We start from the raw sequence: 26,602 nt of genomic DNA on the forward strand, positions 1-26,602 counted from the left end.
GCTGCTGCTGTGTAATGTGAATGATTTCAGATGAGCCAATGACTTGTTCTCTCCAAACGCTTATCAAACACTAATTAAGGATGATAATCTATGTGGAGGTTTTTCAGGGAATAGTGAAGTAGTGAAATATGGCTCACAAATGAAAGTTTCTGCTTTTGCTGTCTCCCGTGTATGGCTCTTTGGGAGGCAGCCCCAGACAAGGTCTGTCTAAGAGACCTGTGGTCTTTGCTCAGGAGCAAGAGTGGTGGGTTTTTTTTTTTTTTTTTTTGATTAAAAATAGACAAGTTGTAATTTAGGAAAACATGGATGCATGTGGATTTTAAAATTGGATTGAGAAAGTTGTGGTGAAGTGTCGGGACCAGTCTTTAATTACGGCTCTCACAAGCCCTGTACTTTGTCATGCCAGGTGGAGCGTGGGCATCATCGCTGAGCACCCTCTTAACCAGGGCATCAGGCATCTCTCCATGGAGCTTTCTGTTTCTATAGTGACAGAAAAGCAGAAACAGAGCGGGGCAGAGGATGCTGACTTGGGTACCTGGGTCGCTAAGGATCTTAAAGACGGCACAAACCTCAGTGAGCCCTGAGAGAAGGGAGTGTTCTGTTGAGGGATTTCAGTCGATCACTGAACTAGGGCTGTCTGGTCACCGAGTTAAGTTAATGAATTACTAAGGGAAAGAAGTGGAGGAGAATACTCTGCTGATTTTGAAATCCTGTGGTTATTGAGAAGAACATGAGTTTTATGTATGGTTGACACTAAATAAAGAAACTGAACGTTTAATCAGAGAGTGTTTGAGGATAAAGGACCTTTGAGTCACCAAGCCAGGATCCAGATGCGTAATGGAGAGGAGCCAGGTGGGCAGGTGGCCCCAGGGGCCTGGAGAGCAATGCCTTAAATAAAGGGTGGGCGCTGCTTCCGCCTGGCCTCCTGGGCCTGGAAGGGTTGGGCCCAGGTTTCTAGATCTTCAAGAGAAGCCGGAAACTTGGACTTTTATGTAAATCTTTTCACTGTTGGCAACTAAACATATATTTTAAAATGTCTCACAGAGAAAAAAATGTGGCAATGAATATATATATATATTCATGTATAACTGAAAAATTGTGCTCTATGCTGGAATTTGACACAACACTGTAAAATGATTATAAATCAACAAAAAATGTTAAAAGATAAAATAAAATAAAATGTCACGTGAGCCAAACTGAGCATGGCAGTGAGCTGCCAATTTGCGCTCTGATATCCCCGGTCTCTGTCATTTGACAGATGCCATAACCGGCTAGCCCCACATCCCACCACTGGTTTGGGGGCAGCCCCAGGCCCGGAGGCCCAGCCTCTTGTGTCAGAGGCTGATAATCTTTTCTTCCCAAGGGCTGATTTCTGGGGACGCTCTGGAGTGACTGGGGTGTGCAGGGTTTCCTGGCTAGCGGGCGGCTCACCCTGTAGCATTCTTGAAAGCTCTTCCTAGAAGTCCACAGTCACAGCCAGCTGGACTTCCCTGAGGTGTGGCTTCTGCTCCTGGGTGTTCATGTCACACATGCCAGGTGGAACTGGATTCTTGGCCCGTTTGTGTGTTTTCCTAGGATATCAGTCAGTGGACCTTCCCTGGAGTGTCGCGTTAATACCCACAGACTTGGACCCTGAGACTGACTTGTCGGCATGGAAAACACTGCACACAAATGTGGCAGAGTAGGAAGGAATCACCAGGACTGGGTGAAGAGGGAAAAGCTCCAAAGAGATTGGGACCCCCATCTCCCCGAACCCTCTTCAAGTTTCTGCTCTTGGTCTGCAGCCTACTCTGAGACTTCTGCCCTGCCCTAGCAGAGCTGAAGTTAGGTTTCTTTGGCACCTGTTCTCAGAATGGGGCCCCAGGCCCCTGCATCAGATCACCTGGAGATGATGGGAAGTGGGGAGTGTCCTGAGCCCCACCCACCCAGACCATCAGAATTAGAATATTGGAGTGTGACCCGGGAAGCTCCCTTTTAGACAGCTCCCCAGGAGGTTAGCGTGTGCAAAAGTTTAAGAACCACTGTTCACCTCCTACACTGCTGGTGGGAATGCAGTTTGCTGCAGCCACTGTGGAAAACAGTATGGAGATTGCTCAGAAGACTAGGAATAGACTTACCATATGACCCAGTAATCCTGCTCCTGGGCATAGATCCAGAAGGAACCCTACTTCAGGATGACACCTGCACCCCAATGTTCACAGCAGCACTATTTACAATAGCCAAGATATGGAGACGGCCTAAATGTCCATCGACAGATGACTGGATAAAGAAGATGTGGTATATTTACACAATGGAATACTATTCAGCCATAAAAACTGACAACATAACGCCATTTGCAGCAACATGGATGTCCCTGGAGAATGTCATTCTAAGTGAAGTAATCCAGGAGGAGAAAGAAAAATACCATATGAGATCGCTCATATGTGGAATCTAAAAAAAAAAAAAGAACATAAATACAAAACAGAAACAGACTCATAGACATAGAATACAAACTTGTGGTTACCAAGAGGGTGGGGAGTGGGAAGTGACAGACTGGGATTTTAAAATTGTAGAATAGATAAACAAGATTATACTGTATAGCACAGGGAAATATATACAAGATCTTGTGGTAGCTCACAGTGAAAAAAAAATGTGACAACGAATATATGCATGTTCATGTATAACTGAAAAATTGTGCTCTACACTGGAATTTGACACAACATTGTAAAATGACTATTACTCAATAAAAAAATGTTAAAAACAAAAAACAAAAACCACTGTTCAAATGCTACTGAGTCTGAGCTCATACTGCTCGCCTCACAACAGGCCATCGAGAGACCAGGTGTTGGGGCAAGGAGTAGTGACTTTATTTGGAAAGCCAGCAGACCGAGGAGATGGTGGACTAGTGTCCCAAGGAACCGTCTTGCCCAGGTTTAGATGCTAGTTTTCTTTCATTGAGCAAAAAAGAGGAGGTGAGGATGTAGAGTAAAAAAGGTGATAAGTTGTTGCATATATTTCCTGGTTCTGGCCAGACTCCAGAGGGGGCGTGTTAATTCCTTCCTGCAGCCATTCATTGGTGGTCCTGGTCAGGATATTTCCTGTGAGCTTAAACAAAAGTAGTTTATCTTAATACTCAGGCATGGGAGGCAGGAGTTTTGGAGATGGGCCATTATGTATACGTTAAGCTGTAGGCAACATCCTTTTAGTGACTAACCTGTAGCAAAATCAATAGAATACAAAGTCAAAGTCAAAGAAACAGATCCAATATGGAGTCAGATTTGTTCTTCCCTGTTACACTAGGGATGGCAGAGGCACTGGGAAATAGGGCCTTGTGATTCCAAGTCACGCTCTATGGGCCCCACCATGCAGGGATGCCAGCAGATCAGAGGAGTAGGCGATCAACTGGCCGGTTCTGGCTCACAGCCCAGAACCCAGGAGGCAGCATTAAGTGGTGGCCCCCGGACTGGTTTCACTGGTGTGTGAACAGCGTTATCACACAGAGCCCTGTACCTGGGATTTAATGCTCTATGGTCATAGTTTTAAAGTTCCTAGTTTTACTATTTATTTTGTGCCTGTTAAGCGAAGGCTAATGGGACACGGGAGCAAGAGCCAGGGGCTTGGAGCCTGTGCGCATGTGCGGTGTGCCTGCCTCTGTCTCTGCCTCTCTAGGACCAGGATGCTTTCGTGGGCTGCCCTCCCTGCCCCACCTGGTGACTTCCACTGCCCCGGGCCCCAGCAGGGGCCTGGGTGCAGGTGGGCGCGTGCTGTCTGCTCGGTTGAGGGGGTGGGCAGTGGCACCAGTGTGGGTCTGCACCAGCCCAGTGGGCATCCCTGAGCTCGAGGAAGCACTAGTAAATCCCAGGTGAAAGTACCACCAGACAGGTCAAAAGAGAGGCCACTGAGAAAGGAAAAAGAGTTTTTCCTGCTTTGTGAACATGGGGCCCCACATTTTTAGTTTGCACTAGATCTTGCAAATTGCATAGCTGGCCTGGGTGACCGTGTGCGTAAATCGTGTTCTCGGTGGACCTGTTTTATCGGCGGCTCATGTGCGTGAAATACGGTGCTCCTTTCCCTGGTCTTCTCTTTTCCTCCATCTCACCCGCTCTTCCTTCTGATCGTAATACACGAAGTCTCCCGTATGTCGACAGCTTTCTTTACATTTCACACCCCCGTTCTTTCAACGGAAGTGAATCATGGGGGTTTTTGAAGAATGAAACAGTAATATGGTAAACATCCTCTGTAAATTTCAGGTAAGAGTTTGGCAGATTTTACAGAGAATCGGCGAGAGCCGTCACTTTCGCATGGTTTCTCGAACTGTTCAGTGTTCCATTTTAAGTGAACGAATCTGCTTCTGTCTGGGCTTAGCTGTCTAGGAGGGTCTTGCTCAGCCTCACCTTGGCAGCCTCACCAAGTGGGCAGGATACACGGGGTGCTCTGTGGGTGTTTTTAGAAGGATGGGATGTGTGGATTGGATGTGCCAGCGTGTCTGCAGAGGTTTTAATGTTTATTGTGTGAAGGGCTGAGCAGCTGATGAACACTAGGCCTGGTTATTTTCAAATGAAAGTTGTTGCAGCCTCAGTTGAGCGTGCTCTGCCTAAGACACTCCCCTCCCTCCCTCGGCTTCTCCTGGGTTTCCTCTGGTCCCTCTGGCTGATCCTCTTCAGCCTCCTTTTCTTTGAGGCAATCTCTAAATGTTGGAATTGCAGAGGGCTTATTTCTGTGCCTTTCTTTCCTCCTCATTAGATACTCTGTTGTAGCTAAGGACACAGCCTCAGGAGCCAGCCTAATCCGGGTTGAGTTGCTGTTAATTGTGGTGCCAGAGGACAAGGGAGTGAGAGTTTGTGAGTACAGGCATACCTTGTTTTGTTGCACTCTGCCTTGTTGTGCCTCACAGATACGTTTCTTACAAATCGGAGGTTTGTGGCAACCCTGCACTGTCACACGATGGTTAGCATTTTTGAGCAGTACTTTGTACTTTTTGTTGTTGTTTGGAAGCAAAAAAATGTTTACCTTTATAACTGAGAATTTCAAAGCAATCTTGTCAGCTTATCAATGAAAGTTTTTAAATTGAAGTATAGTTGATTTACAGTGTTTCAGGTGTACAACAAAGTGATTCAGTTATATACATATATATTATATACAGATGTTTTTTCAGATTCTTTTCCATTGTAGGTTATTGCAAGATATTCAATATCTTGTAATACATAGTGCTATACGGTAGGTCTTTGTTGTTTATCTGTTTTATATAGAGTAGTGTGTATCTGTTAATCCAAATTCCTAATTTTTCTTTCCCCCACTTTCCCCTTCAGTAGCCATGAGTTTGTCTTCTATGACTGTGAGTCTATTTCTGTTTTGTAAATAAGTTCATTTGTATCAGTTTTTTAGATTGCTCATATAAGTGGTATCATATGATATTTGTCTTTCTCTTTCTGACTTACTTCACTAAGTATGATAGTCTTTATGTCCATCCATGTTGCTACAAATGGCATTATTTCAGTCTTTTTATGGCTAATTTTCATATGTGTGTGTGTGTGTGTGTGTGTGTGTGTGTGTGTGTATCTTCTTTATCCATTCACCGGTCAGTAGACATTTAGGTTGCTTCCATGTCTTGGCTGTTGTAAATAGTGCTGCTGTAAGCATTGGGTGCATGTATCTTTTTGATTAGAGTTTTTGTCTTTCCTGGGTATATGCCCAGGAGTGGGTTTTCTGGATCATATAGTAACTCTATATTCTTAGTTTTTAAGGAACTTCCGTACAGTGGCTGTACCAATTTACATCCCCACCAACAGTGCAGGAGGGTTCTCTTTTCTCCACACCCTCTCCAGCATTTATTATTTGGAGACTTTTTGGTGATGGCCTTTCTGACCAGTGTGAAGTGATATCTCATTGTGGTTTTGATTTGCATTTCTCTAATAATTAGCAATGTTGAGCATCTTTTCATGTTCCTGTTTGTCATCTATATGTTTTCTTTGGAGAAATGTCTATTTTGGTCTTTTGCCCATTTTTTTGATTGGGTTGTTTGTTTTTGTTTGATATTGAGCTGTATAATCTGTTTTATATTTTGGAAATTAATCCCTTGCTGGGCGTCTCACTTGCAAAGATTTTCTCCCATTCTGTAGGTTGTCTTTTCATTTTGCTTATGGTTTCCTTTGCCGTGAAAAAACTTTAAAGTTTAATTAGGTCCTGTTTGTTTATTTTTGCTTTTATTTCCATTACTCTAGGAGATGGATTCAAAAAAATATTGTTGTGATTTATGTCAGAGTGTGTTCTGCCTGTGTTTTCCTCTAGGAGTTTTAGAGTATCTGGTCTTACATTTAGGCCTTTGATCCATTTTGAGTTTATTTTTGTATATGGTGTTAGAAAATGTTCTAACTTCATTCTTTCACATGTAGCTGTGCAGTTTTCCCAGCACCATTTGTTGAAGAGACTGGATCCCATGGGCAGTATCTTCAAGATATGTCTGTACTCCAATAAAATAACTACTATTATAGAATTCTGTGTCCTGAAAAAATACCCTTTAAAGGTGATATGATATCAAAAGCACAAACAACAAAAGAAAAAAACAGGTAAACTGTACTTCATCAAAATTAAAAGCTTTTGTGCTTCAAAAGACACCACTGAGAAAGTGAAAAGACAACTTCATAGATTGGGAGGATATTTTTGCAAACCATATAGCTGATAAAGGGCTTGTACCTACAATATATAAAGGATTCTTACAACTCAATGACAAAAAGATAAATAACCCAGTTTAAAAATGGGCTAAGATTTTGCAAAGACATTTCTCCGTAGAAGATATACAGATGACCAATAAATACACGAAAAGATGCTCACAGTCGTTAGCCATCAGGGAAATGCAAATTGAAACCATGAGATACTTACATTTATTAAGATGGCCATAATCAAAAAGGAAACAAGTACTTGCAAAGTTTAGGAGAAGTGGGAGCCCTCATGAATTGCTGGTGGGAAGGTAAAATGGTGTAGCTGCTTTGGAAAACAGTCTAGCAGTTTCTTGAAATATTAAACATAGAGGTGCCATGTGACCCAGCAATCCTACTCTGAGGTGCAGTACCCAAGAGAAATGAAACACATGTCTATACACAAACTTGTACACAAATATTCATAGTACTGTTATTCCTAGTTGCCCCAAAGTAGAAACAACCCAGTGTCCTTCAGCTGATGAATGGGTAAGTCAAAGTGGTACATCCATATAATGAAATATAATTTAGCAGTAAGGGGATGATGTACGAATAAATGCTGTAGCATGAAAGAACCTTGACAGATTTATACTCAGTGAGACAAGGTAGCCACAATCATATAGTATGATTCCATTTATATGAAGTGTCCTGAATAGGCAAATCTATAGAGACAAAAAGTAGATCAGTGGTTTGTGGGTATAGAGAGGGTGTGTTTGCAGGAATGAGGAGTTACTACCAGTGGATATGTGGTTTGTTTTTGGGGTGGTGGAAATGTTCTAAAATTGATTGTGGTGATGGATGGACAATGCTGTGAATATACTACAGGCCAGGGAATTGTACACTCTAAATGGGTGAACTGTACGGTATGGAATTATATCTCAATAAAGCTGTTACTGAAGAAAAAAAAAAGGAGGTAAAATAGAGATGTTTCTAGAAAATAAGAACTGAGGGAATTTGTTGCCAGTAGACTCTCACTAAAGAAATACTAAAGAGAGTTCTTTAGGCAGAAGGAAATTGTCACAGGTGGAAGCACAGAAACGCAGGAAGGAATGAGGCACAAGAAACAAAGCAAAAAGGTGGGTAAATTTAAATGAACATTGGCAGCCAGAATAATACTGTATCACAGGGTCCAAAATACATTTCTCTGTATGTCAAAAGGTATAGACCATATTAAAGTGGTCTGTCACCTCACACTAATCAGAATGGCCATTAAAAAGTCTACAAATAATGAATACTGGAGAAAAAGGAACCCTCCTACACTGTTGATGGGAATGTAAACTGGTGCAGCCACTATGGAGGACAGTATGAAAGTCCCTCAAAAAACTAAAAATAGACTTACCCTATGATCCAGCAATCCCACACCTGGGTATATATCCATAGGAAACTCTAATTTGAAAAGACACATGCAGCCCAATATTCATAGCAGCACTATTTACAATAGCCAAGACATGGCAACAACCTAAATGTCCATCAACAGATGACTGGGTAAAGAAGTTGTGGTATATTTATACAATGGAATGCTACTCAGCCATGAAAAAGAATAAAACAATGCCATTTCCAGCACCATAGATGGACCTAGAGATTATCATACTAAGGGAAGTAAGCCAGAAAAAGAAAGACAAATACCATATGATATCACTTATATGTGAACTCTAAAAAAAAAAAAATCATACAAATTCTATTTACAAACCAAAAACAGACTCATGGACCTAGAAAACAAACTATGGTTACCAAAGGGGAAAGGGCAGGGAAGGATAAATTAGGGGTTGGGGATTAACAGACACACATTACTATATATAAAATAGGTAAACAACAAGGACCTACTGTGTAGCACAGGGAACTATATTCAATTTCTTGTAATAACATAAAATGGAAAAGAGTCTGAAAAAGAAAAAATATATATGTATGTTTGTATACATATGTATAACCGAATCACTTTGCTGAACATCTGACACTAACATTGTAAATCAACTACACTTCAATAAAAAAATTTTTAAAAAAAGAAATAAGAAATGATAAATCAAGGGTTAAAAAAAAATAAAGTGGTTGAGTGTCTTGAAATTTCCTGGGAAGTGTTAGCACTCACTCATAGTAGGTTCTGCTGAGTCAGGAAGCCATGTGATTACCTAGAGGTTAAATTACTGAAAGAATATGTAACTAGGAATAAATAGAATAATAGAAAGAAAATATGGAATAATGAAAAATAGTAGATTAAACCAAAAGATGCCAAGAAAGAAGGAAAAAGGAAACTATAGCATGTAGATCAAATCCTAAACAATAGCAATCACTTTAGGTTAACAGACTTTGTTAAATACTTTTGTTCAAAAACTGAGATTGTCCGATTGGATAAGAGACTATATCCTACTTACAAGGGACACATCTTGAATATATGAGTACCAGATGTTGTAAGGAAAAGTCTGGAAGAAGATAAACTGCGTGGCTCTCACTCAAAGAAAGTGGTATGTCCGTGCTAGTAACAGACGGCATAATGTTTAAGGCAAGAAATGTTACTAGAGATAGGGAGGAAATCTCACGGTGCCAAAAGACTAGGAAATTGTATCTTCACTAAGAAATACAAATCAATCAATCCGTCAATCAAATATTGTCAGAATTAAAAGGAAAAATAGAAAAATTTGCATTTGTATTGGGAGATTCACACACCTGTCTGTAGGGCAAGCAGGTTAAGGGCAGTGAGGAGAGAGGAGATTTGAGAATCTCATTTAACAAACACTGCAGCTGTGGAGTGTGCATCCTTGGCAGCAAGTAACTTCAAAGAATTGAAATCATACAAAGTATATTTTCTAACCATAGTGAAATTAAGCTAGCAATTAACAATAAAAGAGATGTTAGAAAATTCCTAAATAGTTGGAAATTATGTAATATACTTCTAAATAACCCCTGGGTCAAAGAAGAAATCCCAGTGGAATTTAGACAATATTTTGGACTGAAGATAATAAAAACATGGCATATTGGCTCTCGTGGTCTGTAGCTAGACCTTACTTAGAGGAAAATTACTGTCTTAAATGCACATAATTGAAAAGAAGAAAGACTGAAAATATTTAGATTTTGTACAGTAGAAAAAAAGACAGCATATTTAACACAAAGAATGTGGAAGGAAGGAAATAATAAAGATAATAGAAATTAATGAGCTAGAAAATAAACTTAAAAAAAGCAATGCAATCAAGTGTTGGTTTTTTGAAAAGACTAGTAAGTGAAAAAGGACCTCTATTAAAGAAAACATGGGAAAGCACAACTTTTCACTATCTGGAATGAAAAAGGGGGACACCACTACAGATCCCCAAGTCACAAAAAGTTAGCTGTAATTATTAGGTTCACCATTGCACTTGTGGATTTCAACCGCCGTGTTTTTATTCATGCCCCAACCCCCAAATCGATTTCTCTACTCAACACCTCTACTTGTTTTAGACATAACATGTTAAAAACAAAAATCCCCAATTTTTATCCTATCTCCCCGTCCCCAACAGCTTTTTTGTGTAATGTTTCTTCTGTTGGTAAATGATGATTCCACCGTTGATTCATTTGCTCAAGCAAGAAACTCTCTGTTCAATCACCAAGTCATTCTGACTTCTCCTTCCTCCCTCCCCGCCTTTCCCTGTATCACCCCCCTCCCTTTTCTTCTCTCTGTTTCCACTGCTTCCACCATTGTCCAAGCCACCTTCAAAGCACCCCTAACCTCTGCAGTGGCCTCTTCATTTGTCTTCCCCCTTCGGTCCCCACACTGCAAAGCTAATCCCGCGTGCATCTGTTTACAGCCAATTTCATAGCTTCTCGTTGCCTTAGAATCAAGTCTAAAATCTGCTGTGGTCAGGAAGCCTCCCCGTCCGGAGCCCTTGGCTGCCTTCTTTTAGTACCTTGACTACTCATACTCCTCCTATGTCGGGGCTTTTAAATCCATCCTACTTCAGCTCCCTATCCCTGAACTCCTCCCCCAATAGAAATAGGAACAGAAACAACAAGGTGACCAAATCCTTGTCCCCCTTATTTCCCTGTTTGGTGGCTGGTCCCATCCACAGCCTTGAGTGCTCCCTGGAACCTGGACTGTCATGCTAGGACGTAGCACAGTGCCTGGCACTGAGAAGCAGCACAGGAGATGATTATTCATCTGAATGAGTAATAATGGGCCAGTAATAATCCTGACACTTGGTGCTTGATTGTTTTTCAACATGACTGAAGAGACACAGAAAATGGGAAAAGATACCTGTAAGCACAAGGAAATACAGCTCAGCCCTTTCAAGAGAGAAGTTTAATGCATTTTTGGTTTTTTAATTTAATGATAGAAAGGTCCTTTAAAATAACTCAAATATTTACCGGATTATCACACCCGCTCACTTTAAGCTCTTAATGGGAGAAACCTTGCCTTTGTCTCTTTCCTGTAGAATTTGGCAGAGGTCCTCGCCTTTGGTTGGTGAGCTGTGCAATTCTGTTGACTTAAATAGAAGTCTGGGGCTTGGTTTGGAAACTGCCTAAATCAATTTCAGGACGTTGCTTCTCTCGCTGAGGTTGCTGGCCATAAATAACATAACTTATTAAAGATTTCTGAGGAAGTCAAATCCAACCGCTTTCAAAGTAAATGTATTCATATTATTTCATAACCCACACATGCTGGATCCTCAACAATACACTGGTACTTCACCCTTAAACATTTATTAAATACCCATGATATACCTGTTGTTCTGAAGAGTCTAAAAGGGCCCCTGGAGATCTAGAAGTTTAAAGATGATTTATTAGGGCTCGCCAACAGGACCGGTTTCTTCTGATACCATGTAAATTCGTTTCATTTGGTCTTTCTCTTCAGGAAACTGACCCAGTGTTGCTTTTATTTTTAAAATACATAAAATTACATCTTTATATGAAACTTCATTTTTCAAAAATTGAGGTATAGCTGATTTACAATGTTGTGTTAATGTCTGGTGTACAGCATAGTGATTCAGTCATACGTACATATGTGTATATATATATATATATATATTCCTTTTCATATTCTTTTTCATTATAGGCCATTAGAGGGTATTGAATATTGTTTCTTGTGCTATACAGTGGGACCTTGTTGTTTATCTGTTTTATATATAGTAGTTAATATCTGCAAATCCTGAACTCCCAATTTATCCCTCCCCACCTCCTCTCCCCTCTGGTAACCATAAGTTTGTTTTCTATGTCTATGAGTCTTTCTTTGTTTTGTAAATAAGTTCATTTATGTTCTTTTTCTTTCAATTCTACGTATAAGTTATATCATATGGTATTTATCTCTCTCTGACTTACTTCACATAGTATGATGATCTCCAGGCCCATCCATGTTGCTGCAAATAGCATTATTTTATTTTTTATGGCCAAGTAGTATTCCACTGTATATATGTGTGTGTTTGTACATATATACACATACACACACATATATACATATACATATATACACACACATATATACATATACATACATACATATATATATGCACACACACACCCCCCCCACAGCTTCTTTATCCATCATCTGTTGGTGGGTATTTAAGTTGCTTCCACGTCTTGACTATTGTAAATAGTGCTGCTATGAACATTGGGGTGCATATATCTTTTCGAATTTGAGTTTCCCCAGGTATATGCCCAGGAGTGGGATTGCTGGATTGGAGGGTAACTCTATTTTCAGTTGTTTAAGGACTCTCCATACTGAAACTGTTCATTTTTTATTGTGAAATGCATTATCCATATGAAGGGAATGAACGTGGAAGGCATGTGTGGTTTGGAGGATAATGAAAACGCCCTGTCCTCACCACCCATCTTAGGAAATGGCTGAGGGCAGCCACGGCGTGGGCACCTCCACCCAGTTTCTCTGCAGTGGCCCATGTGGGGTGGGGGAACCATAGGCCACAGAAGCTTGAATGGCTGAGCCAGGGTTTTGTGAAGGTTTTATTAAGAATTGTGAAAGGGGTGTGTGGCCCTGCTGGTTGGAAAGCACTCTTTCCTGTCTTGTTTTGCTTGTCATCTAATCCCAGTTTCGAGTCACTGCTGCTTTAGAAGGAACCACAAAGCTGAGGGTGGCCATCCACTTTGACTGCCTGGTGGCAGGAGCACCATTTGAGGGGGAAGCAGTGCAGCTCTCTCATAACTGACCATCTGATGCTCTGACTGCCTGTGGGCCGCTCTGAGAGCTGGGATGAGCCTGGAGTGGCGCTCGCAGGGCACCCACGGTGATCTGGGCCCCAGAACAAGAAGGGGCCCACAGCCGGGCTTCATTTCTGAGCCAGGAGCGGGGCTGGCTTCGTGGGTGTGTGACCAGTGCAGTCTGAAAGGCCCTGTGCTTGCAGCTGCTACTTTGAACAAGTCTTCATACTTTGGTACGATGGGACGATGGAACACGCTCGGGGACTTGGAGCCACAGCTCATGGGAGTTTCACCTCCTGCTGCCTCTCGCCTCCCTGGGAGCGGTTTGAGGGTGACCACTCCCCTCCTCCCTGGGGCTCCAGGCCTTTCCACCCAGCAAATGCTGCTGTCCTCTGTCCCTGGTGGGGGACTTGGGCTCCGGAAGGGGCAGGGCCAGGCATGCATGCTCTGTGGCATCTGAGGGCTGGGCATGCGATGGCAGTCCTGCCTTGAGCCGGTCGCGTCATGGTGTGTTCAGCGAGCACCTTTTGGGGGTGAGCCCCTCACCTCCTACTCTTCCAGGCACTGAGCACTTGGGTGTGGAATTACAGTCCCGGGGGGGCTGCCTGTCTGCTGTGGGTCGAGGTGGCAGGCTTCTGGGAAGTGGAGATTGACTGAAAGCAACAACCATCAGATGTTGCTCACCAATCTATGGGTCTCCTGGGCAGTTCTGCTTTGGGCCAGTGTAATAACTGCTGGCTCTCTCCTGTGTCTGCCGTCTGCTGGTGGGTCATCTGGAAGCTTGGTGACCCAGACTGGCCTCACCCAGTGTATGGCAGTGGGCGGGCTGTCGGCAGGGCCCTGCCCCTTCCGGAGCCCAAGACCCCCACCGGGGACAGAGGACAGCAGCAGGTACACCCAGGGACCCTGGAGGCCGGCTAACCCAGCTGTCTTCATGTGCTGGCAGAGTCCCAGGGGCAACAAGGGAGGCCAGCCTGAGTGAGCAAGGGTTTTTCAGGTCTCTACCAGGTCACATTTGCTACTGCATTGACCGAAGCAAGGCCAGCCCTGGTTCCGGGAGCAGAGAAGGAATCCACCTCTTGATGGAGGGAGCTGCACAAATTACACTGCAAGGGATGTGGGTGCAGGGACGAGAGGAACCGATGAAATGACATAAGCAAATGACATCTATTTTAGTTTTTTTCTTCCACAAAAAATCAGCATATATTTTCCCATTTCTGAACCCAAATTAGCTCAATGGACAGACCTCGGGTGTATTTATAGAACAGTTCCATGGAGATCTATTTCAGAGTTCCCCAGAACTTTATTGCCCAGACTAAGGATTACTTTAGACCTGCTGCCAAACCCAGATAATCATTAAGCCACCCCAGGAACATGCCACTTCACTGGATTAAGGAAAGAAAAGAATATATAAGTTGAGACATGACATCAGCCTTGTTTTAGATATTTTTCCTCCCCCAGGATGGTGTGTCTGCCGTTTCTTGAATGCACTGGCTTTGTGGGAACAGTCAGAAGAACCCCAGTGACCTTGGGCAAGCTGTCTGCAAGGAGTGGAGGGCTCTTTCCATGGCTCCAGAGATCCAGGGCCCATTTTAATGGTTGGTTTGGACCTGGAGGAGCAGCACCACATTCCAGCGTATTTGGAAGGGTCCCTCCAGTGGCTCTGTGACTGACCCCTCCTGAGCACCCTGTCCCCCACCAGGGTCCTGGCTACAGGTTTAAAGCCTGCAGCCTGGTCCTCCTGCCATGACTGTCACTGTCCCTAGCCTCCCCAAACTGCTGTCCTGTGGTCGCCCTGTAATGTTATCTTCCCGCAGGGCTCCTGGCTTTGTCCTGTGTCCTGAAGTGCCCGGCAGTGTCCTGGCCACCGAACCTGGAGCCAAGAAAGGAGCACAGGGGACATGCGGCCAGGGGATCAGGGCTGACATGAAGATTGCCAGAGTCAGGAAATTCCAGGGCCCTTAAGTCATTTGGGAAGACATTTGACTTGAGAGGCCCAGGGAGGGGATCTGATTGCCTCTGTGTCCGCAGGAGCTGAGGTTCCCGTCAGGAGCTGGTCTGGCAGGCAGGTGTCTTTAGAATCCTCCACTCTGCAGGCAGGGGCTGGATAGTTCCATCTACCCCGTTGTAGTAACCAGACTAGGGTTAATCTCCACTCACTCACTGCCTGTTGGCGTTGCTGCATTATTTTGTAACTATTCCTTAGTTGTCCCTGACAAGATTGAAGGATGCATTTGGGGTACCTTTCAGTTTGTAAAAATGATGCCCAACCCCAGGGTATGGAGGGGATTTTACTGTTTCAGGGGGTCAGTCTAGCCGAGAAGTCTTGGATTTGTACCCGTTGGCTCATGTGATGGTTTAAATATTAAGACGTGTGCATCTGGGGTGTGATGATGGCGGGGCTCGTGCTGTGGAATGGAGCAGGCAGGGTGTGTTGATTCATTTGACATCTTCACAGGCTGCCCACGTCCTTGGGGCCCACTAGTGCACATGTGCCCGGCTCGCCAAGAGGGGGCAGTGTCTGACCTTACCCCCTTCCTGTAGCCCTACTGGGAGGACCTCACACACACTTCTCGAGGGAATAAAAGGCGCAGAGTCATCGTTTCGGTTTTAATTGAACGACTTGCCAGCACACATCGCCCAAATGTTAATTAGGGAGGCAGGGTCCTGACACCTGGCCATGGAAGTAATGGCAGCCTTCCTCCTGGCAGGGGCGGGGGCTGGGGCAGCTTTAGGGAAGATGCCTGGGTCTCCGAGGCCATGGCTTCTAATTATAGCAGAAGGAATATAACTGAGGATGAACGTCCACACATTTTGACGGCTGATTTGGATGGCTTGTTATTCTCTTCTTGTTCTGTTGGCAGGTCATGCTTACTTGACAAAAATGATCTTTGAGGAAAGGAAGTGTGTATGTGTTCCTTGGTGCCCAGCCCATGCCTGACATATAATTTTGTTAAAATCGCTATGGAAATGGCAGTAGTTAATGATGCCTTGAATGTGAGGAGAGGGATGATGAGAGCAGGCAGTCCTGCTCAGGTTTGGGACACTGTTGTCAGAAGCTGGGGAGATGGTGGGCTTCCTGTTGTGATCTGGGGCTGGCGGGAGCGCATGGAGACGGAAACTTGGTGCGGGGTGGGCGTGTTGAGGCAAACCAGATACTTGCCCTGGTGGCTGGGAATAAAATCAGAAGGTATGGGGTGGAGATAATGTGGCAAATACCCATGGTTGCCTGTAAGGATGGGCTTACTGGTGGCCCCCAGGAATCCACCTCTGCCCCAAGTAAGGAGAGCATAGGGTGATGGGGGAGCAGTGAGGACCGAAAGCCCAGGACAGGGTCGCTCTGCTTTTCGTCCACTCCCTGCTCTTCTCCAATTAGGCGCCTCTAATTAATGATTTTCGAGGGCCAGGAGCAGTGTGTGCTGGACGCCTGGCGGCTCGAGAAGGCCAATTGATAAATCTCAGGAATATTGTGAACGAGGTGTTCAATTAGTCATTATTAAAAATTAAATTATCCTGTATAAACGTGTAATGAATAAAAGTGATATTAGAACAAAGGTAAAAGTACTCGAAACAATATATATATAAAACCGAATCATTTTGCTGTACACCTGAAACTAACAATGTTGTAAATCAACTATACTTCAGTTAAAAAAATACTCAAAACAGGTTGGTTCCTAACGGTTTTTGTACGTTTTACTTTTGCCTCTGCTTGGGAGGTCACTTCGGTCTCTTGAGTCTTGTCTGCCTCTGTGTTTTTTAGCTCCACGCTCAGTGACTTCACGTTGGTAGCTTGAAACCGGCCACAGTGGGAGTATGTGTACCACACACACGTGCACAAGCTGTCTCTCTCCACCCCGGAGCAGTGCTTCCTCTCTGACTGGGTTCTCTCTGTCTGGCCTGAGTGTGGACCACAGCCTCGGGTTACCTCGGACCTCCTGGAGAGGGAAGCAGAAACTTTCATCCAAAAGCTTCCTTCTCTGGGCTCCCACATTTGCAGGGGCGGAAGCAAACTAAATTGTTATGCTTTAAAGGGCTTTCATTATTCCTGTCTTCTAGTCTGTAGATTATATATGGGATTAAAAATAAGCAGAAAGATTAATAATATCAATGGAACAGACCAAGTAAGCTTTATTAGTTGAAAATGTCAGTGGGAGGTAAAAGCAAGAATGATCTGTAGTGATGTCAGCTCTATGCATGGTCCAGTGTACATGGTAACAGGTTCAGTTTCTAATGGAAGTTTCCAGTGAGGGATGATAAAGTCTGATTTCAGCCTACAGGAGACCCTTGGCCCAGGAGGATGCCTTTTGCAGGAAATCCCTCCTGTCTGCTGCTTTTGGGGAGCCAGTTCCCCTAGGTGTTCCCCCCAAACCCTGGGCGCACCTCTGGTACCACGGTACAGGGTGTTTGGCCTGTTTGGTTCCTGGTTTCACAGATCAGATAACCATCTGTAAAATGCCAGTCAAGAATGTCGATCCTGACCAGCACGCCTTTACTAGTTGGTTATTAGAGAAATAAAACAAGTGAATCAAATAGGATTAACCCCTTCAAATGATTTAACTAGGTATTTCTTATAAATAATAAAGAACAAATTCCTTTCATTCTGGTGAGGATAACCAGAAACACGGAACGGCGGGGTCTCTGCGAGAATTAGCCACTTGTTATCAATGCTGGTTCCAGACAAGCTGACAGAGTACGATTCTCTTGTTGAGGGTAATAAGCAAAGCTTTTCTATCAAAGGAGACTAATTCCTTGTTTGAAATCTCACTTACAGCGGGAGGATTATCCGGCATTTACCTAGATGTTTTAAAGTAGCCACGTATTTGCCTCCATTCTCTCCAACCTTCTGGTATTTTGGAATAAAAGCCTTAACTCACCAAGTGGATAAATAATAAAAGCCACACTTACAGCCTGAGAAATCAAGCATGAAGTTACTGATACGTTTGGATGAGCTCATAATGTTTACCTTTGGTAAAATTACTTTCCTGTATTTTTAAGTGTATTGATTATTCTAAATGTCATGTAGTGCTGGCTCATTGAAACAACCTCAGAACCTTAAGGACATACTCTGGCAGAGGCTCACGTCTTGTTCTTGTCACCGTCTGGGATGGGCCAGTGGAGGCTGGGCAGCAAAGTGCTCGCTTGCATGCAGTGATTCAGGAACCTGAGCTCCTCCTGTCCCAGGTCTGCTGGTTTCCAGGCTTTGGGATCCTCTCTGGCTCCTCTGCATCTGGCCACAGGCCTGAGAAGAAAGGTGGACAGTTGTGTGAGGGTGTGTGGCCAGGTCTGTTGGGAGCCTTCTTCCCTTTCACTGATATTCCAGCGGTCAGTACTCAGTTACACAGCAGTAGCCCAACTATAGGCCTGGGATGTGTGGTCTCTGTTCCCAGAGGGAAAGGGAATGGGGTTGGCAAACATGTGGCATTACCTTGACCACACCAGAACACTCAGATGACAGAAGCTGCATTTTGTAAATGTCTTTGATGGTCTCTGACCTTAGAAAGGATGCAGAGCTTTGTGATTGAGAATGTGACCTTGATTTACATGACCTGTATCCAGATTCCAGCTCCACCATTTACCAGCTGTGACATTGGGCAAGTACCTTAGTCTCGCTCTGTGCCTCAGTTTCCTCCTCTGTAAAAGGGGGATAGCAACAGAAATGAATAGGGTTCATGTGAGAATCAAACGATGTAACATGGTTAGAATTATGAACGGAACATAATTAACATCATATAAGTATTTGTTAAGTAAATTTTCTAAAAATGAAATTAGTAACAAAGAGACCTAATGTCCTATTTGGTGTGTTGTAATTTGGATATGTTGCCATTCAGATGGAGAATGTTTTTTTTTTCAGTTCAATTATAAAAATATTTCATAAGCAAGAATTTTTAAAATTGAAGTATAGTTGATTTGCCATGTTGTGTTAGTTTCTGGTGTACAGCATAGTGATTCGGTTATACATGTGTATATATATATTCTTTTTCATTATAGTATATTACAAGTTATTGAATATAGTTCCCTGTGCTATACAGTAGGACCTGGTTGTTTATCTATTTTATATATAGTTGTTTGTACCTGCTAATCTTAAACTCCTGATTTATCCCTCCTCCCGCCCCTTCCCTTTTAGCAGTCATAAATTTGTTTTCTATGTCTGTGTAACATTGGGGTGCATGTATCTTTTCAAATTAGAGTATCCTCCAGATACATGCTCAGGAGTGGGGTTGCTGGATCATAGGATAACTCTATTTTTAGTTTTTTAAGGAACTTCCGTACTGTCCTCCATAGTGGCTGCACCAAATTACATCCCCACCAACGATGTAGGAGGGGCCCTTTTTATCGAGCAGCTATTAATTGCAATGTGCCAGGCAGGACCTGAATTAGTAGGCTTCTTACTGGGTCAAAGGAGACAGCATGTTTTCCCCACCAAATTTGTCTTTTGAACTCTTGGTCTCTGAATCCATGGACACATTGGCCTTGTGATCTTGGTTTCCACTCCCCAAATCCTTGGCTTCTCCTGGACGCCCCCGAGTGCAAAGTGGCATCAACCCCGCCCATGTCTTTTGGGCCCTGTCAATGCCATTTCCTCAGCAGGTGCCATTTCTGTCTATCAATTATGCAATTTGTGTCCAATCTATTTGTACTAACATGCTTCCTCTTCCAGTTCTGATCCAATTTTCGGAATAATGCTGCATTTTAAACAACGCATGAGGGCAACGTGAAGTGATCTCTCCGTGCAAATCCGGGAGCAGGCTGGGCTTAACGGGCTCTTTCTCTTGCAGCTGGACGACTGCACGCTGCAGCTCTCCCACAACGGCACCTACCTGGACTTGGAGGCCACGCTGGCCGAGCAGCGCGACGAGTTAGAAGGCTTCCAGGATGACGCTGGGTAAGAGCGGCTGTTGTCCCTGCCAGCTGGTCCTTCAGAGAAACAGGGCTGCACTGAGGCCTTAAAATCTTTTGAAGGAACCACCATAGCTTTGACCATCTTCACTCACAATCACACACAAAAAAAGGGGGCTGCAGGTGACTCACCAGCAGTAACTGCAAATGCTTTTGAATTTGAGCCACTCTTCTTGATGAGGCTACTTGGGGATAGGAAAATTTCTTGTATAGTTTAATTACACACATGGTGTTTACAGTCTAAGTTTTTAAAAAAATCAAATATGCTTAAATTAATATTAAGATTACTGTGGATTGACAACTGTTTTACACGTTGTTTTTAATGACAACTTCCTGGATGTTTAGTGTCTTTTGGGCAAATGCCCTTTTAGATCATCTTACACTATATCACAATCTTTTGAACTCATTACAGTAGAGAAAATAATTATTAATTATGTCAACTAACATCAAGTTATGTTTAGCCTACATCTAGAATTGTTTAATATTTCTGATTGCTGTGAGTCTGAATAAAGCAGTTCACACAAAAAAGTAAGAGATGTGCACAGAAAGTGAAACCACTGTGGAATATGCCCATACGGTCAGCCATTCTGATATTTATTAGATTATGTTTTTCAAGTGATAGTTTTATTCTTTTCCAGGTTTTTTTTTAACTGTTCATGTTGAGATGATTTTTTAACTTCCAGAAGGTTGAAAATAAAGCACTGATATTTCCCAAATACCCTTTACCCAGTTTCCCATAATGTTAACATATTACATAACCGTGGCAAATTTGTCCAAACCAAGAAATTAATATTTGTAAAGTATTACTATATGTTGATGAGATTATTGGAATGCCCTTTTGATGGGGCCCTTCCTCCCTTTCTATTTGTCATTCATCCAGAGCCAGGTTTATCTCTGGTTTCATCACCTTCCTATGGAGGAGCCTTCAGAGGCTTCCTGTGGCTTTCCTAATAACATCCAGCCATTTGGACCTGGTGTTCGGGGACCTACCCAAAAGTTGTTTTGAAGCTGCCTTGCCTGAGCTAAAAATAGGTTACAGTCAGATGAATATTATCTGAGAGTGCTGATTTTTCATGAATGGCTCAAAAAATGAGGAAAAATGGACAACTTCTTGGTGTGAGTGTCCCACCTGACACGAGTGTGTGTGATGACTTCTTGGGTTTCCCTGGCTTTAACGCCCATCACAAGTTATGGTCCTTCCCTCTTTAATTATCCCTTTTCTCTGCTGCCAGAATCTTGCTAGGTCAGAACTGGGCCTGGCTGAATATTCAGCCCAACATTTTCGATCCACGTTATAGGTACTTAGTGAGCCCTGCTGGCCAGGTAAATGGCAGGATCCCAGAATGGACTCCTGAGGGGCCTGACCTTGAGCGCCAGGACCAGGGTCCTTGGTAGGAACCAGTAAGGGTCCCTGAGGATGCCCTTCCTGTCTTCTGAGTGGGTCCAAGGGCCACACCAATAGCATGTGGGGAAGGACCCTGGAACCTGCCACAGGCTGGACACACGTAGGGGGGTTTCCTTATTAAGTCACATCAGACTCTCCTCATCATCATTTAAAAAAATTGACATTATTAGGCTGATAGATTTGGGGAAATCCCATTGCTGTAGTTTTTACCAAGTATTTGACAATGACATTCGTTTATTTCAGATGTCAGCATTCAGGCTGGGTGACACTCCAATGGGATGACTTCACGGCTCATTGATCAAACAGATACCAGGGGTGTTAAGCATAGATCATAGCCAATTTGTAAAACGTCTCTAGTGACATTGTGCTTGAGGACCGTGACCTGTTTGATATTTTTTTCTTTCTTCTCAAAACTTGACTGATTTGGAGATGGCACCTTAGAAAAAAAAAAGTTACTATATTAGATCACAGTATTGAGTTAAGAGTAGGGAGGAAAACAACATCCATGGAGCAGCTGCTGTCCCGGCCACCGTGTCATCTCAGGCACCTCATTCACAGCGTGTCTGTTTAATAGTTCATTCTCTTAGTCGTCACAAACGTGGGATTGCATATTATCGTCTCCATTTTGCATTGGAAACAACGGAGGGCCAGGGGTTAGGTTACATGTCCAGGGAGGCAGAGCCGGTAGATGGTGGAGCCAAGCTGGACCACAGATGTGACTGATTTCCAGGTCTGCACTCCTCTGCCACCCCAGGAGCTTCCGGGCAATGGCATTTCAGGTTCTCCTGAGGATGTCTGTTTGCACCCATGGTGACATGGTTGGTTTGTGCAAGGACGTCACCAGTTCCAGGCTCACACGCTGGCTCTAGTTGAAACAGCACCCACTGCAGGGTGACTCTCACCTGGCATGCTCTCCCTCCAGAACTCTAGTGGGTCTGAACCTGGTGGCCGAGGCAGGTGGACTGGGCTTGGCCCATTGGAGGAGGGGGAGGGATCTGTGAGTCTGGAGATGCGATACTAGTTGAGTAGAGCGGAACAGGAGGGAAAAAATGGACGTTAGGTGGGGAGTGTACAGCTGGTGGACCACTCCGCAGCAGGCTGTGGAGTTGGGGCAGTTTGGGGAGGGAGGGAAGAGGTTGACACATGTTCATCTGAGGTTGTGTTCAGCCAGGCTCAAGGTGTGAGGTGGCCAGGTGAGGAACACTGGCCTGGGACCCAGGGGAGAAACAGCAAGGACCAGGGAGACTGGGGGTGATCTCTTGGAGGAAGGAAGTTGAAAACCTAAAACTTCTCTAAAGAAATGAAGTCTATTAATAAAAAAAAAAAAGATGTGGTTAATTAGGCCACTTGGGGGACCATATGTTGATTACAAGATGCTCTTAGGAACCCGGCTTCTTTTCTTCTTCTACTCTGCCATCCTGAGGCTGTAGCTTTCATCTTTCATGCTTCATCGTAGTTACAATACGGCTGCTCTCCCTCCAGTGTCTTATCAGCGCAGGAGGTCATGTGCTCGGCAGGGTACAGCTTTCTCTGATGCAACCAAGAGATTCTAAATTATGGCAGTTTAGATATAAAGGTAAAAATTTCTTTCTTGTGTAAGAGTCCAAATGTAGGCCATCTTCCTTGGGACTGGTGGAGCAGCTATACCACCCTCAAAATGAAAATTCCATCTCTGTGTCCAGAGTGGTTGCTTTAGCTTTTACCTTCTCATCTGCATCCCAGCTGCCAGGAAGACGGAAGTGGACAGAGGGAGTGCGTGTCCATTCCTTGTGCACATGGCTTTCACTCACATGCCATTGGCCAGAACTTAGGTCCATGATCCTACCATGGCAGTGGGCTTGTGTCCAGCTAACCCTCCACCTCTGTAGTCCCTGCCTTAGATGGGGACGATGAGGAGCAAACGTTGATGCCAGCTGGGTCTGTCCCTTTTAAAGGGTTTTTACAGACCCTGCACTGGCAACTTCCATCTACAGTTCACTGAAGAGAACTGTGACACACGGCCACTCTTGGTGGCCAGGGAGACTGGAGAATATAGTTTTTAGGTGGGTACATTGTCACCACAAGCAAAATCAGGTTCTTTTTATAAAACAAAAGAGGAAAATGGGTATTGGGTGGGTAACCTGCAGTGTCTGCCTCGGCCAGGAGAAAATTTCAAAGAAAGGGCAGTTAAGAAGACTGTGCTACAGAAAATTCGGGTTGTGAGAGGCCAAAGGCAAGGCCAAGGGAGTGGTACAGAGGAGCTTTGCGGTGTCCTGGGAAGAGAGGAAGCAGAGAGTAGTTTGAGGGGGGGATGCAGCTGGAGATGGGGCAGGGAGAGAAGGTGGGGCTGAGACAGCGGGGCAGTAGGACTGCACAGGAACTGGGAATTGTGGTTGAACAGAACCTTCTTTCCCATTAGGAGAGACCTGATGGGGAGAAGCTAAAACTATAAAACTCTTAGAAGAAAATAGGAGTAAAGCTTCGTTTCTTAGATCTGACACCAAAAGCATAATATTAGCCTGTGTCGGAGACAAGGAAGCTGAGGCTCATAGAAGCTAAGGAACTTGTCCAGGATCGCACAGCTGGCCTCGGAGTTTATGCTCCAGAACACATCTGGAGATGAGCGTAGTGGCTACTAGCTCCCTTAGCCTTTGAGCTTCTGAGCAAATCAATCTTCGCAAGTACCACCCTTTTACTAGCTGATGACTGATTCAGATCCTTCTTCAGCAGAGCGCTGGCTGGCACATTCCTGGGGCAGCTGCTGGCGGCCCCTAGTCTCTGCTCCTGCTGTATCATCAGACACGTGTTTTCTGCTCCTGACTGAAATGACAGCTGAGTCTGAATTCGAGTGGAGGAATATCTGGGGACATTGATTTCTGCTACTGATTGTGAGAAAAAGTCAAGCCTTTGGCTCCAAGCCACTCAATAAGATAATGCAAGTTACATTACATGTACATGTTACATGGTATTCTTATAGAAATATTTTCTTGAGAGATGGGGATATGGGTTTCTATGAGACTTATTTGGTTAAACCAGATCTTTTTCCCAAGGCCATAGACATTATGGTAGTTCTGAGAAATAGACGTTTTGGCCAGTTCCTTCAGCGCTAGTGCCATCACATCCCTGGCACGTGTGCCTTGGTAGGAGTCTCTTTGAACTGAGTGTACATTTTGGTGCCCTCACTGCTTGGGTAGCATCGGCCTAGGGGGTGGGCACCCCATTGCCTGAGGCCTGTGATGTTTCCCTGGCAGTGGCTGCACTGATAGGAATGGAATCTGAGTCTGCCTGGGGAGTTTTGGGTCAAACCAAACTGCCTTTGCCTCTGGGTCACCAGAGTCTAGTACTTGGTGCGTTCCCATTTCACTCCGCTGCAAACAGGCGGGTTTGGAAGGAGGGGCAGCTGTGACGCTGATCCAGCCTGCCGGTATCAGGGAGAGAAGGACCACTAACGTGCCTCGAGGGCACACACATTGACAGCCTCTTACTGATTTTACTTTGGAAACACGGGAGCTCCCCTAAGGCAGACCCCAACTTGGTGTTAGAGTTCTCCAGAGAAATAGCTCCAGTAAGATACCTGTCTTGGTGTCCATCCATCTAGTCTAATCTAGCTTAATCTGTCCATTCCACCTGGTCTGCCCAGAGAGGGTTACTTCAGGTAATTAGCTCACGCCATTATGGGGCCTGGCAAACCTGAGATCTGTAGAATGGGCCAGCAGGCTGGAGATTCAGATGAGAATTGACGTTGCAGTCGTGAGTCCGAGATCTGCACGACAGCCTGGCAGGCAGGATTTCTGTGTTGCTGTCTCGAGGCTGACTGTCCCTTGGGCACCTAGTGTAGAGTCCAGCTCAGGGTAGACGCCAGTGGACACGTGTGGAATGAGAGCGTGCATGAGAACACCCATCTGGGAGGCAGCATTTGGGAGGCTCCGGGGTCAGGCTGCCCGGGTTGGGGCCGAGCTCCGTCACTTTCTATGTGACTTCAGCGACGTTGCATAACTCTTCTGGGCCTCAATCTCCTCACTTTAAAAACAGCAATAATGTTACCCACTTCATAGGAATTTTATGAAGACTGAATCGGTATAAAGTACTTAGAGCCTCATCTGGCACAAGATAAGAATTCTGTAAATGTTAACAGCGATTATGATTATTGTTTTCTGAACCCAAACTGACACAGTATCCCACTGGGGGCTGAGAAGAGTAGACCCGTGATTATTTAATTTTGCTCTGAAAGCTTTAGCCAGGAAACAGAAGACAGGCATATTTACTAGAAAAGTGAGGATAAAATGATTATTTTAAAATGGTTGATATGATTATTTCTGTAGAAGAAGCCAAAAGAATCAGTCAGAAGATTTTTAGAATCAATATTAGCTGCAAGATGGCCATATATAAAGAGATGCATGACACTCAATCTTTCTCTAATGTGTCAGCATTAATCAATTAGAAAATATAGTAATGGAAGGAGGGAAGCTTTCTAATTTGGAGAGCTTCCTGATGTGTGTCCCCTGTACACTGATACTTGATACAGAGAAATAAAACATAGGCTTCTTGTAATTCTTCTTGAATTCTTAAGATAAACCGTATTTGGTCCTGTTTTATTATTTTCACAAATTGCATACTTTGGTTTGCCAACGTTTTCTTAGATCTTTGCATCTTAATTGTTCATGTGTCCTCTTTGTTAGATTTTAGTATTGAGGTTAAACCAGTTCCTTAAAAAACACCCAGGACACTTTTTTTTTTTATCACTTTGTTTATTCTGATGATACACAGTAAACTTTCACAGGGACATACACATTTATATCAGTGTTCCATGTTATTTCCTTCTAAGGTATGTAACACATGATGGCATGCAGTAGAAAAAAGAAACATATATTTTGGTATATGCTATCTCAAGATCCCAGTACTGTTTTCAGTACTTACAATATAAATTTGAGCAAATTACTTCTTTTGACCCGTTTTTTCATTAATACCATAGGACTATTACTAAGACTATTACTATCTTTAATTTATTACTTTGTTACTATCTTTAAGGTAGTATTACATTAAATCATTATATTGATTTTTCTATTCTTTGCATAAATCACAATATTGGCAATGCTACAGAAACAGAAAATTCAGCCACAGAAAAATATCCTTTGCTCCGTGTATTTGCCCTCAGGATACTTTTTATCCTCAGTAAGTGCTGGAGAAGGTTCTAGAGTGAGGCACTTGTACAGCAAAAGGCAAGATGGTGTGAGTGATGGTGGAGACAGACACTCCGCTTTTAGCCCAGGTCTGTTTCCACCAGCCACGTGACTTTATGCAGGTTACATCATTACTACAAGCTTTGCTTTCTTCATCTGCAAAATGGGCACAGCAGTGGTACTCACACCACAGGTGGGAGAAAGCGGGAGTTGGGTGGGAGAGGGAGGACAGCTTCTGTGGACCTGGCTGCACTCACCACCCCCTCGCCTCCACCTTGGTGGGCCCCCTCCTTTGCCAGGAGCTCCTGGAGCCTGGAGCCTCATCCCGTGTTAGGGGGCTTCCGCAGCCTTTG

General features: G+C 43.9%; 1 protein-coding gene across 17 annotated transcripts in view; it reads left to right on the forward strand.

Annotated features, from left to right (window-relative positions):
- Positions 1-26,602, forward strand: part of FHOD3 (formin homology 2 domain containing 3) — a 411,645-nt gene that overhangs the window by 37,706 nt on the left and 347,337 nt on the right. For all 17 annotated transcript variants that reach the window (XM_074352245.1, XM_074352246.1, XM_074352247.1 and 14 more), the window contains exon 2: positions 19,565-19,671. In XM_074352245.1, the coding sequence (XP_074208346.1) occupies positions 19,565-19,671 (107 nt within the window). The remainder of the gene's footprint in view (positions 1-19,564; positions 19,672-26,602) is intronic.

Source organism: Camelus bactrianus, chromosome 24, assembly GCF_048773025.1.
Source record: "Camelus bactrianus isolate YW-2024 breed Bactrian camel chromosome 24, ASM4877302v1, whole genome shotgun sequence".
Classification (NCBI taxonomy): Eukaryota; Metazoa; Chordata; class Mammalia; order Artiodactyla; family Camelidae; genus Camelus; species Camelus bactrianus.